Below are 13,058 nucleotides of genomic sequence, written 5' to 3'. Positions count from 1 at the left end.
TATTACCTTTCAAAACTATTACCTTTCAAAGCTTTTAAATTTTGAAAGAATAATTACTTTACTTAGCATGCTTAAAGAGTGCATCAGGGGCACTCGTTAACAAGATTATTTTGATCCCCCTAGTTTCAAAGTCAATAAAAAATTTTGGTTCCCCTTCTCAGGATGATGTGGCATGCTCATTGATGATGTGGATTCTACACGACATTGTCTACATGGTACATCATTTTGGCACGTCATTTCCATGTCATTTTAATTAAAAATTATATATTAAAATATCATAAAATTAAATTACAAATTAATATTGAAATAAATAAAAAAACTGGGGGAATAAAATTAGAAACCCTAATCTATCTGAGGTACTGGTATGAAAGTGTCCTACAAAGGGAAATATATTGTAATTTGTGATGTTAGTCATTGTGCATGAACTTGGTCTATTTTCTTTTGTAACTAGTCTGAGCACATGATTGTGAATCCTCTTCAATCTTTCATGTAGAGTGTATATTTGCGATGCTAAGCTATTTATTATTAATAATATTGAAATAAAAATTAAAATCTTGATGCATTGTTCTCAGATTTGGGTGAGGAAACTACCTTTCAGTTCCAACATTTCAGTTCATCTTCCTTCTAGATTTCCTCACCCAAATCTAAAAGGAAGATGAACATCTCTGGATATGTTCTTGTGTTCTTCAATTTGAGAATTTAGGAATAATAGAATAGATTAGGGTTTCTAATTTTATTCCCCAAATATTTTTTATTTCAATATTAATTTGCAATTTAATTTTATGATATTTTCATACATAATTTTTAATTAAAATGACATGGAAATGATGTGTTAGATGATGTATCACGTAAACAATGTAATGTAGAATTCATATCATTAATGAGCATGTCACATCATCGCGAGGAGGGAGGACCAAATTTTTTTTGTTGACATTGAAACTAAGCGATCAAAAAAGTGATTTTAGAAAATGGGGGATCAAAATTGCATGCCAAAGATATTTTAATTCTTGACCAAAAAAACATATTTTAATTCATTAATATTGATATGTTAATTAATTAAGCAAAATATTAGCAAAATATTGATATGTTAATTAATTAAGCAAAATAAAACGAAGAAAGAAAACGGTGCGTTGAGGTGTGTACATAGAGAAAGTGGGGAAGAAGAGCAGAGAAGAAGAGAGGAGAAGAGTGAAAAAAAATGGGAAGCAGAGGTCCACCGCAAAAACATCCTAATTCTGAAGTTTCTACAAAGAGTTACAACTTCACTACCACTTGGGAACAAGTACGTACTTCTCTTCTTTCATAGATCTATCTTTTTTTTCTCTGTTCAATTTTCTCAGATCAGATCAGATCAGATCTAACTAATTCATGTTTGGCAGAATGCTCCTTTATCCGATCAACAACAAAACGCCATTATTTCGCTTTCTCATGCTGTTTCTGAACGTCCATTCCCTCTCAATTTCCTGGTATTCATTCACTTTTTCTACTACTATTCTTCTCCTTTTAATCCAAATTTTCGTTATTCATGTTTACCATTATCATTATGCATTTGCAGACACAAGAGAATGCATCGGTTCAAGATAATGCATTGTCTGTTACCATCGAGGATACTTCTTTTGACGATTCCGGCGCTATTAAAACTGTTATGGTTAATACTAATCAGGTAATCTGATTTCTAGATTTTCAATGCTTATTGCTTCTTTTCATGTAATTATTAATTACTTTTAGTTTTCAATTTGAATGCAGTTCTACAAGTGGTTTTTAGATCTTGAATCTGCTATGAAATCGGAGGTTAGTCATGTCTTATTTACACAATTGCCTCCTGCATTTCAATCTGTTTCAATTGCTTTATATGAGTTTCTCTACTGGCATAGACTGTTTGGAAGAGCTTATGAAAACACCTTATTACATGTTCATAAGTTGTTTTTAGCTTATTCTCATAATCTCTTCTAGATAATTTATGAAATCAGCTTTTAGCCTATAAGAAGAAAAAGAAAATTAATTTAGTTTTATCTTTGTTATAGAAATAGGTTATATATAATATAAGCGCTTATGCTATAAGCTGTAAATTAAGTTAGTTGTATATCCAAATAGTGACAATTGTTTGTTTTGATTGTGGGATTCTTGAACCTGTTCTGTGATTGTAGACTGAAGAGAAATATCAACATTATGTGAGTACTCTAACGGGGCGGATACAGACATGTGATGATATTCTTCAACAGGTATAAAATATTTCTATCTGGTTTTAACGGTTTAGTCGTGGCTATCTGGTTTGATGACTATTTGATTTAATTCTCACTCTGGTTTGCGTTTGGACTTGTTGGTCTCATGCAGGTCGATGATACCCTCGACTTGTTCAATGAACTACAGTTGCAGCATCAGGCAGTTGCAACAAAGACTAAGACACTTCATGATGCATGTGATAGACTGGTATGGATTTGTTACTTAATCGCATTTTTCTTTTTCTTGTTTATTTTTTGTTTTTTCTTGAAGTCACTGTGACCTGTGGATAATGGTTGCCCTTTCAATCCAATCACTTATACCTTTAATAATTGGTCACACTAAATAGGTTTATGTATATGTATATAATAATTACTAGTAAATTAAATAAAAAACAGGTTAATGGTACTAGAGATTTTGGGTTGCTATACTGCATTTCCCTTTATGCATAGTTGCAAAGACAAGTATTATTGTGTTACAGGCTACACGTTTTGTTGGATCTGTTATTTGGATTTGAAGTTTAAAATGTATGATTTTATTGTTTTATCATGACTTGGATTTCTTCTTCAGCTGAAACTATGGATTTGCTCATCTGTTTGTTCCTATTACAGGTACAGGAGAAGCAAAGACTGATTGATTTTGCGGAAGCACTTCGTAGTAAACTCAATTACTTTGATGAACTGGAGAATGTAAGGTTTGACTGCTAGCTTGACTAGATCTTTTTCTTGGATTTAAATTCCTTGTTTTTTTAGTTACCTAATTGCATATAACTTTTAAAGAATGTGAACTTGCTAATTTAACATAAGAAGTCAATGTCAACATGTTAATAGGACCTACTAAATCTGTATTCTCCAATACCTTATAATATCTGACATCGAAAGGTGTCATTCTGGTAGACATCAGGATAATGCGATAATTAGTGCTAAAATTAGTCATTTCCTGTGCAACCTGTAATCAAAGAGTCATCATCTTCCAAAGTTACCCAACATTGTGAAATAAGTTTCTATTAGTTTTTTTTATTCTGCATGCTTCTCCTAGTGGAGATGGATTTTTTATATTTTCTTTTTGCCTTATCTTAAATAAAGTTATGTATTCTTCATACAAAGGGTCTCGAGGTTTTTGTTTTATTCAGAATTTGTGAATGCAAAAGTGAAAACTCCGCATAGTTATGAATTTACAGATGATGTATGTGGTTTCTTTAAATTCTTTTATGCAGGTTGCTACCAATTTTTATTCTCCAAATATGAACGTTGGAAACGAAAACTTCCTCCCACTTCTCAAAAGGCTTGATGAATGCATCTCGTGAGTACTAAACCACGTTATTTATGCACTTTGTAATAACTGAACAATATTTATGATCATTGGCATTTTGATTGTTATTTTAGATATGTTGAAAGCAATCCACAATATGCAGAATCCAGCGTTTACTTGCTTAAATTTCGTCAACTCCAGGTAAGTAAATTTAATTACTGAGAATTGTTGAGTAATTATAGCAAACAGCTATCTATGGCCGTAAGTCCTATGATAGCTCATGTTTGACAAATATTTTACACATACTAACCCGGAATAGTTGTACTTTTATAGTCTCGGGCACTGGGCATGATGCGTTCTCATGTGCTTGCTGTTCTTAAAGGCGCCTCTTCTCAGGTGAAATTAATTTAACAGGTTAAGTGGTTAAAGTGTGTGGTTATATGTATTCTTCAAGGATACATAGTTTTGAAATTCTATGATAAAGTAATTTGGAAGATACCTCTTTATCAGGTCCAGGAAGCAATTCGAGGAAGTGGGGGTGACAGAGCATCCATCTCTGAGGGAGTAGAGGCTTCTGTAATATATGTTCGGTTTAAGGCAGCAGCAAGTGAGGTAAGTGTCTCCTTGTTATTTGAAATAAATCTTCAGATGAGAAGGTTTATCACTGACAACAACAAAACATTAAGGTCATCTTTAATGAATAGGCTTTTAAGTACAAAATCTCTATCTGACCTCTGTACACCTATTAACTGTAACTTTTTCAGCTTAAACCGCTGCTTGAAGAAATTGAAAGCAGGTCTTCAAGGAAAGAATATGGTCAAATCCTTGTAGAATGCCACCGATTATACTGTGAGCAACGCCTCTCTTTGGTGAGATGATACAAGCTTTATCATTATATTGTTTGTATTACTTATTCAATATTACTGAGTCAACTGACTGCATGATTCTTCATTGTATTCCTTGAAGATAAGAAGCATAGTTCAGCGACGAATATCTGAATTTTCCAAGAAAGAGTCCTTGCCATCATTGACCAGATCAGGATGTGCATATCTTATACAGGTACAGTTATTTTTAACATTGTGAGACTAAATAATGGCTTTTGGTCGCTGGTGCATGTTTTATAGATAGAATTAAGGCCGTTTGCACTATGATAGTTATGGTTGGCTTAAAATTTTGGTTGACAGCTTTCAATTATATAACTTTTATTTTGGATAGATAACTTTTTCCTTTTTGTGTATATAATAATATAAACTAGGACCCTGAATCAAAAAATATTTTAAAGTTTGTTACTATATAATTCAAACACGGCCTTTTTGACTTATTCACTGTAATTTGAAGTGCAGGTCTGTCAACTTGAACACCAGCTGTTTGATCATTTTTTCCCAGCTTCTTCAAAGGATGTTTCAAGTTTATCTCCATTAATGGATCCTCTGTAAGTTTGTCTTCCTGTTATATATGCACACTTGGTTTATTTTATTTGAACAGAAAAATATTGTTTAGGAAATTGAAAAGAAGTACACAGGGGAGTAGTCAATCCTACTAGAGTAAACTCAAAGGAAAACAGGACTAAAAAAATAGACAACAGAGAAAGGTTTATATTCAAGGATTCCAGTAATTCATTTCCTCCCACTTAGTACCTTCGAAGTTAGAGCTCACTATTTTTTATAGCTATGGATATGGAAAGGAACTTTCACATAGTGGACAGGTAGCTTTGTTTATGTATGGAGAGAGTTAAGCTTGTAATGGTCTTTTTGCATGTTCTAAGTACACAGAATCTTTTGGTCTTTGTGAGTGTGGTTGGAAATACTACGGGTATGAAAATGTGTCCAATTACTGTGTGTTTGACAAGGGAAGTAAATGAGCATTAGAATAGTGTTTTATACTTCCTATAAGTCTCTTTTTCATTATTTGTTCTTATCATCTAGTCGGAATGCCATTCTTTAAATGTTCAGTGCCTGCCGCCCTACTGATTTGATCCGTTTTACTTGCAGGTCAACATATTTATATGATACACTGCGCCCCAAACTAGTTCATGAAACAAATATTGATTTTCTTTGTGAACTCGTTGATATACTAAAAATGGAGGTCCTGGGGGAACAACATAGTAGACGAAGTGAGTCATTGGCTGGTCTTCGTCCTACGTTTGAGAGAATTTTAGCAGATGTACATGAGCGGTTGACTTTTCGTGCTCGGACTCATATACGGGATGAGGTGGGTTCCTTATCTTTTCTATTGCTGGTTGAAAGTTGAAACTTTTTGACTCACCATATCTTGCTCTTGAAATGGTTTTTTTACAATAAAACTTTAAATTTCTTTTCTTATACACTGGTTTCTTGATACCTTATTACCGGATCTTTTTTCAGATAGCGAACTACATGCCGACTAATGAAGACTTGGACTACCCTGAAAAGCTGAAAAGATTAGCTGAAAGTACATCTGAGATCAATCCTGTAAATCACTAATTTGTCTTTCCCTGCAATTTCTTGTCTTTTCTTGTATTACAGCATGCTAGTTTTCTTCCGTTATGGTCATTAGTCATAGTAATTTGAGTCTAGTATTTATTACTGCATTAGAATTTTTCTTTTTGGTAGATAGACGAAATGGTAAAGCCATTATAAATAAACTCACACATAAGTGGAGGTGCGGGGGTTCGAATCCAGTTCATGGCGTCCGACCTAACAATTTTGGCATTTTGCCAGTTGAGCTAGGATTTTTGGACATTACTGCATATTAAATTTAGTTGCTTTTTATTTGAACTTTGTCCATCACAACTGTGGGTTGATTCTTCTATTTCGTCTTTGATTTTTTTTTTTTTTTTTTTTTTTTTGTTTCAAATATTACCGCGTAGCTTATGGGATGTAGAAATACAACTCCCAAACAATATTTAAATTTTGTCAATGCCCTCCGGTTTTGCCCCAAATTTACCTTTGGGAGGGTTTGTTAGGTATTGATTCAGATGTGGCCTCATTAATGAATATCTCATGTGCTTGTTGCATACATGCATGCACAAAGCTGTATGTGTGATGTAGCTTGTTTCTGGTCTCTTTTTGCACCTCTGGAAATTACAATCTGATATATATCTTTTTGATGATAATTGTTTGATGTTTTCATTTAGTCACTTGTACATGGCATTCTATATATTTGTTTTCTATCTTTTGTAATTTGCTTTCTGCTCTTTAATTTGTAGGCTGATGACAACCCAGATACATTTAAGACATGGTATCCTCCCCTGGAGAAAACCCTATCGTGTCTTTCAAAGTTGTATCGTTGTTTAGAGTCAGAAGTTTTCACAGGTTTAGCACAGGTATTAAAGGCTTTATTTAAACTATTTTTAGTTTCTTTCCCTTTCTTTGAATATTTATTAACAATCAGCTTTCGTTATTTCAATCAGGAAGCAGTGGAAGTTTGCTCGACATCTATTCAGGTTAAGCAAAAATCCGCTATCTTGTCTATATACTTGTGATGGTTATATCAGTGCAATATAAATATTGTTGGGGAAGGAAATTTGATACGAAGATACTGACGGAGATCCTTAGGATAGACCCAATTCTCACGGAAATTCCAAATTGTCTATTAGAGAGAAAAAAATTCTTTAGAATAATGCAAAAATAGAGCTAGAGCAGCACACTTCACACATATATTACAAGACAAACTATCTTGCACATTTTGATGTGCTTCAAGGGCTTAATATTGGCTCGATTTCTGATTGCTGCTTTCTCTTGTCTGCCACAGAAAGCAAGCAAATTAATTGCAAAGAGATCATCTCAAATGGATGGGCAACTCTTCCTTATAAAGCATCTTCTGAATTTAAGGGAGCAGGTAATGCTTGTGTGTTTGACTTACCTTTATGAACTACCTAGTAGAGTTTATATAATTTGTAAATAATATTTTTTGGTCTTTCAGATTGCTCCCTTCAATATTGAATTTTCAGTCACGCAAAAGGAGCTTGATTTCTCCCATTTACTGGTTAGTGTCTCTTAGCCTAATAATATGCTTTGTGACCTCATATGATTGTCCGTTAGACTGTTGTCATTTGTTAGAAAGGGAAAGAACTTGGCCAATAGTCTGAAATAAGAACCATGTGATTTCTCGTCAGTTCATTTTACATAAGACAACTTCATTATAAGCAGACAATAACTTCTGAACGCTTCTTTTATGGTCAGAATCCCATAACATCACATAGATGACAGATTCTTGCAATCTTACCTGTAACTGGAACCATTGACCAAATGCACTAGTTACTAAGAGCTAAGTATTCTAATTTATTTGAAATAAAACGTTTTTAAAATGAATAACAAGATACTAGGGCAAGGGTAAGGTACCATAAAAGGCTGAGAAAGGGCAAGAACAACAAAACAAAAGAAAATTAAAAGAGACTGGGGATGCAGTACTAGGATGGCCTATTCCTTTTGTGAAATGTATGACCTCTACCCAAGGATTTTTTTTTTTGGGAAAGAGATTTTTATTGTTAAAGATGATTAGGTTTTACTCTAGTAAGAAAAAAATAGGCACCACCCAATAAATATCGTAAAACAAGTATGAAATATGCTTGTCAAAGTACCAATGATCTAGTAAACTACAAAAATAGGCACCACCCAATAAATATCGTAAAACAAGTATGAAATATGCTTGTCAAAGTACCAATGATCTAGTAAACTACAAAAAAAAAAAACGATATTTAGTCCATTTGCTTTCCATATGCCTGTGTATATTATGTAAAATTCTATGTGGATACTGTTTTAAAATCATAAGCAACTTTGGTGATTCGAGATAATTGTATATCCTTGTGACTTCGATGATTTAGCTTTAATATCGCTAACATATCATGCCAAAGGAAAGTCTGATTGAACTCATGAATACACGAAATATGGTTCAGGATCATCTGCGGAGACTTCTAAGAGGTCAAGCCTCACTATTTGACTGGTCAAGGTCAACGTCATTGGCAAGGACATTGTCTCCAAGAGTTCTGGAAAATCAAATTGACACCAAAAAGGTTTGTGATTTGTGGAATTTACATGGTTTGGACTTTGACAAGCAACTCTTGTTTATATTTTGTTGTGAATTGCTATTTTGATACTATCTTATGAGAAGCTTGACTAGACACCCTCTAAAAATGGAAGAGTTCAGAATATCTTTTTTGGATTTAATCCTTGAAAATAAGTTTCAAATTCAAATTAATACAATTTTTGTACGTAAATAATTGATCATCTAATATGCTTTTAGTCTATGTATCATCGTAGATTCGTAAGTGATGGGAGAGTTATTAAAACGGAATTTTCAGTGAAGATGAGAAATTTAAGGAAAATGTGAACCACGGAATAAAATAGTTTTAGTATTAGCACCATATTGACCACTCTTCACCACCCATTTAGGTTACAAATCATTTAAAAAAAGTTGTTCTGTAATTTTTAATAATTTTATTCACCTGCTGCTATTTAAATTTCAACCATTATCTAATGCCTTTTGACATGTATTTTCTTTCAGGAACTGGAAAAAAGCCTTAAAGCCACTTGCGAAGAGTTCATCATGTCAGTTACTAAGCTAGTTGTGGATCCGTTGCTCTCATTTGTTACAAAGGTGTGTCTATAATCAAGTCGTGTATTTATTTGGTGACCATTTATCTGAAAACAGACCCATGTATTTAAAGCGAAGGGACTTGTAATTGTAAATTTACTACTTGGTCTAGTGATATTTGATATCTGCACAATGCAGATCTCATGTCTTAATCTTCTATCTATCTAAAATATTTCATTTTTTACTCTGAAGTACTTGTAGACTCTGTTTTGACAAGCTTTTGAAAAAGTACCTGCAGGAAAAGAAAAGTTGAAATAAACTTGCATTAACTACCATTCTTCTAAATAAAAACTTTCCCTGCCAGTTGAAATCAGTTTGTGCACCTTAGCTTTTTCGCTAGCTCTGTCATTTTAGTTGTCTACAAGCTCCTATAATCTTTATGTAAATGAGGAATCAAATGCTTATCTTAGTTGAGAAGGTCCAAATAAATGAGTTTAATCCAAAACTAGTGAACAATCTATCCTGGTAACTTTTGCTATTTTTTTGGTAACAAAACTTCTAGGAAACACTTGCTATGTATAACTATTTTTTATTTAAAAGAAATATTTTTATCAAATTTTCCTTCTTTTTTAGGTTACTGCAGTGAAAGTTGCATTATCTACTGGTGCCCCGAATCAAAAACTAGAGTCAGCTATGGCCAAACCTCTGAAGAATCAGGCTTTTGCTACTCCAGATAAGGTGGCTGAACTTGTTCAGAAGGTAGGCCATTACTCATTGGAAGTATGTATACATTATTCATTCATTGGACCATATAAGAAGATTTCGAAGAAGTTTTCTAGGAAACATGTGAGTGGGAACAAAACAAGCTGAAAGGACTTGTGTCGTGTGTGTTTGTGGGTACACTTATCAATTATGAAAGCTTCTTGGGACGTTACACCAAAACCCAAGAATTGTATTGTTTGTCACTGGCCATAAGTTGAAAAAGAAAGAAACAACTTCACTGTGTCATCTTGATTTGTGAATTCTCTTCTTTAATCAAGACATTCATCTATAGATGATTAAGTTTCCTAATCCCATTCTTTTATCAAGCTTAACTGATATTCTGATGTCTAATAGGTCCAGACGGCTATTCAGGAGCAACTGCCAGTGGTGATAGCAAAGATGAAGCTCTATTTGCAGAATTCATCAACAAGAACAATACTTTTCAAACCAATAAAGTGAGTTTTTACGCAATGTTTAATTATATTTAAAACATTTTTCTACCTACCTGTACTGTGACAGTTCGATTGCTTGATTTTATTTCCTTTTTGTTGGTCAAGGGTTCACGGGTGGCTTAAACTATTCAGTAATCTTTCAATCTGATAAAAAAAATTATTAGTGTAGATACTTTTAATTATCTTGTCTTCTTTCCTAGATTAGTTTATTGTCTTTATTTATTTTCTATATTTACAAAAAATATTAGAAGCCCCACTAGTAATATTTCTATATATAATTCCCCATAATCAATTCCAACATGGTATCTAAAGGCTTCTTTGGTCAGTTCTGTTGAGTTCATAGAACTTGATCATTGCCAAACCATAGCCTGTGATCTCTCCTTAGCTACTCTTGCCACATTAAGAACATAGTCTCAATATCCCATTCTGTTTCACATCCTTGTCGTTCCAGCTTCTTTAATAAGCTGATCTGCAATCCTATCCACTATGCAGTTTGAACCTCTTAAATGTTGCCAGATCCTTGCCGTTTCAAGTAAACATTGGCCCCCATTTGGGCCTGTCATTCTGCAAACTGGCTCCCATAATCCAGTTTTCACTCATTTTTCCATATATTGATGCTCTTTTGTATGCTTCAACTTGTCGTTTCCCAGATTGTAGTTCCCATTTAGTTGACCTTCCCATTTGTGTAGTTTGATCCCTGTGTCTTGATCCCAGGAGCAGGGATATGACCGAGCACACATTAAATTTTCAAACCCAAGTTGATTCTCTCCAAAGGTGTTGGTGTAACTATTTTATGTAGATTATTAGCATATATTTAACATAAGCAAGACAGTTATTCTTTATTATTGATATGTACATATTCATAAATTAGTTAATTATTGCCTGTCTTTCCTTTTCTGTTATGTATTGCTGTACAACTTTAAGATTAAGATTATAAACAAGCATAACCTCTTAATGCTAGAAGCACCACATATAATATTTCGCGGATTAAAAAATACGTAGTGGTAGTACAACTTAAGACTTAAGAGACCTTAATTCAAAATATGGCCGGTAAGTAGATGATCTGTTGTGCATTCATTGATTCTAGTTGTTAGGTTAGAAACAACTGCTTAATTTTGGTTTACATCACATCTAGTTTTTGTTTCAGAATGTTATTTTGAATTATGTAGAATCTTACTTCAAATGCTTTTCTCGTGCTCCTGTAGGACTAATATTATTGAAGCTCATATCCAAGTACAATCCCTTCTACAATCGGAATACACAAGTGAAGATATCCAGATTATTAATCTGAAATCCGTACAGGATCTGCAAACTGAGCTTGATAACTTTCTCTAATCCGTATGTAAATGCCATTGAATAACTCGATACCCATTTTTTTGCCCCACTTGAGGATAACATGCTTAAGTTACATCATTACATTACATCTAGATAAATTTGTAGAATTATTAGTGAGATGACAGCTGTGTTTTATTTTTTATATATATAAAAAGGGGCGAAAGCCCAAAAAGAGATTACGCGGATATTAAGTTAGGAGTAGAGACTAGGGATGCAAGCGCTTTGGATTAAACCGAAAAAATCAAATGAAACCAAAGGAAACTGAACTCGATTAGTTTGATTCTTGAACTGATGGTTTTACTAACTTGTTTTTTTTTTAATATCTGCTAGCCTGGCCTGAAAAGAATGACTCCATTTTAGTATGAGATGTAATGTGCAGTATGAATCATTAGATTGTTGTGTTGCTATGCAATATGCAGCATCTATATGATACGATTGTGAATGTGATTTAAAATAATGGTTCAGTATGCATTGTAATATATAAGAGAATTTGATTGAAAATTGCAACATACAGAGTAGGAAATATTGGAAAAATATATATAATTTTTGGCATTTTCACGCCAACTGAACCAAACTGAATATCATCGTTTTAGTTTGGTTGGTTTCACTATTGAAAAACGTGAAAAACTGAATTTATGTACATTTGGTTGGTTTGGACTTTTGTGACTGAAAAACATAACCAAACAGAATTGTTACACCCCTAGTAGACACTCCAATGAAAAACGTGAGGAGGTTTGATCAAAGTGACTCGCACCACCTTCCAGAGTTCAACTAGAGAGGTTAAATGCTTCGTGATAAATGTGAATTTGCTTGAACTCCAAATGTCCAAAGTAAACTTTGAATTTTTGAAATAATTCTTCCTTGGACACTCCAAACAGAACGAACCTTGGAGGCACGAGGTAACTATTAAAGGTACCTATAAAATCATTGAACAGCTGCTGACACTTCAAAAATTGGTTAAACCAACTTAAAAAATGATTCAACTAATAATAAGTGAGAAGAGTAATTTTCAAGAAACATTGCCCATCTCATCTCCTAAGTTCATGTTAAATTGAGCCAACTCCAAAGAATCGTCAAAAAAATCAACCTGTGATGCGTTGGAACCAGGTGTTGTTGCCACGTGAATGAGAGAATACACCCGACTCTCTCAACACATAAATAATGCTCTCCTTTTCATTTTTACACTAAGGAAAAAGGGACTAGACTAGTGTTACCCCGTCTGCTACACTACACATAAGGTTAGTTGGGATTCTTCCTCTAAGAATTTACATGAATCAAAGGTACCTATAAACAGGCCAAACTTTAGTATTTGAACCCATTGCACTACAAGGCACATACACCACATGAAATTTTTCAACAAAGCTCACATGCCACAACTCTCTAAGCAACTGCCGTTTCTGATTACCATCTTGATCAACAAGGTTTGCCACTGACCATTTGAACAAATTTAGCTGGCAAATTCACAACATCGTATATGAATTTACTCTTCCCATCAACCCACACATCATTCCGAGCATTTCAATT

The 13,058-nt window shown here is 33.6% G+C and overlaps 1 protein-coding gene across 1 annotated transcript; it reads left to right on the top strand.

The window, feature by feature from the left end:
- The first annotated feature begins 1,137 nt into the window (after positions 1 to 1,137).
- LOC146902875 (sec34-like family protein) lies at positions 1,138 to 11,719 on the top strand. The gene is made up of 25 exons (XM_085735468.1): positions 1,138 to 1,282; positions 1,380 to 1,466; positions 1,556 to 1,663; positions 1,747 to 1,791; positions 2,148 to 2,222; positions 2,335 to 2,430; positions 2,832 to 2,909; positions 3,437 to 3,522; positions 3,606 to 3,672; positions 3,805 to 3,867; positions 3,982 to 4,083; positions 4,236 to 4,340; positions 4,438 to 4,530; positions 4,815 to 4,903; positions 5,463 to 5,682; positions 5,835 to 5,921; positions 6,659 to 6,775; positions 6,863 to 6,895; positions 7,204 to 7,290; positions 7,375 to 7,437; positions 8,348 to 8,464; positions 8,956 to 9,048; positions 9,619 to 9,744; positions 10,102 to 10,202; positions 11,405 to 11,719. The coding sequence occupies exons 1-25, from the start codon at positions 1,199 to 1,201 to the stop codon at positions 11,532 to 11,534; spliced, it is 2,352 nt and encodes a 783-aa protein (XP_085591594.1). The 5' UTR covers positions 1,138 to 1,198; the 3' UTR covers positions 11,535 to 11,719.
- Positions 11,720 to 13,058: the final 1,339 nt, after the last annotated feature.

This window comes from Medicago sativa, chromosome 8 (assembly GCF_051527215.1).
Source record: "Medicago sativa cultivar Bolivia chromosome 8, Bolivia_mono, whole genome shotgun sequence".
In the NCBI taxonomy this organism is placed as follows: Eukaryota; Viridiplantae; Streptophyta; class Magnoliopsida; order Fabales; family Fabaceae; genus Medicago; species Medicago sativa.
Note: the sequence above shows the minus strand (reverse complement) of the source record. Positions and strands in the feature narration are given on the sequence as shown.

Excerpts from the sequence above, each read along its gene's own strand:
- LOC146902875 (XM_085735468.1), top strand. The coding sequence starts at position 1,199 with ATGGGAAGCAGAGGTCCACCGCAAAAACATCCTAATTCTGAAGTTTCT. Across the intron at positions 7,438-8,347 it reads TTGATTTCTCCCATTTACTG|GATCATCTGCGGAGACTTCT; the intron begins GTTAGTGTCTCT and ends AATATGGTTCAG. Across the intron at positions 10,203-11,404 it reads ATACTTTTCAAACCAATAAA|GACTAATATTATTGAAGCTC; the intron begins GTGAGTTTTTAC and ends GTGCTCCTGTAG.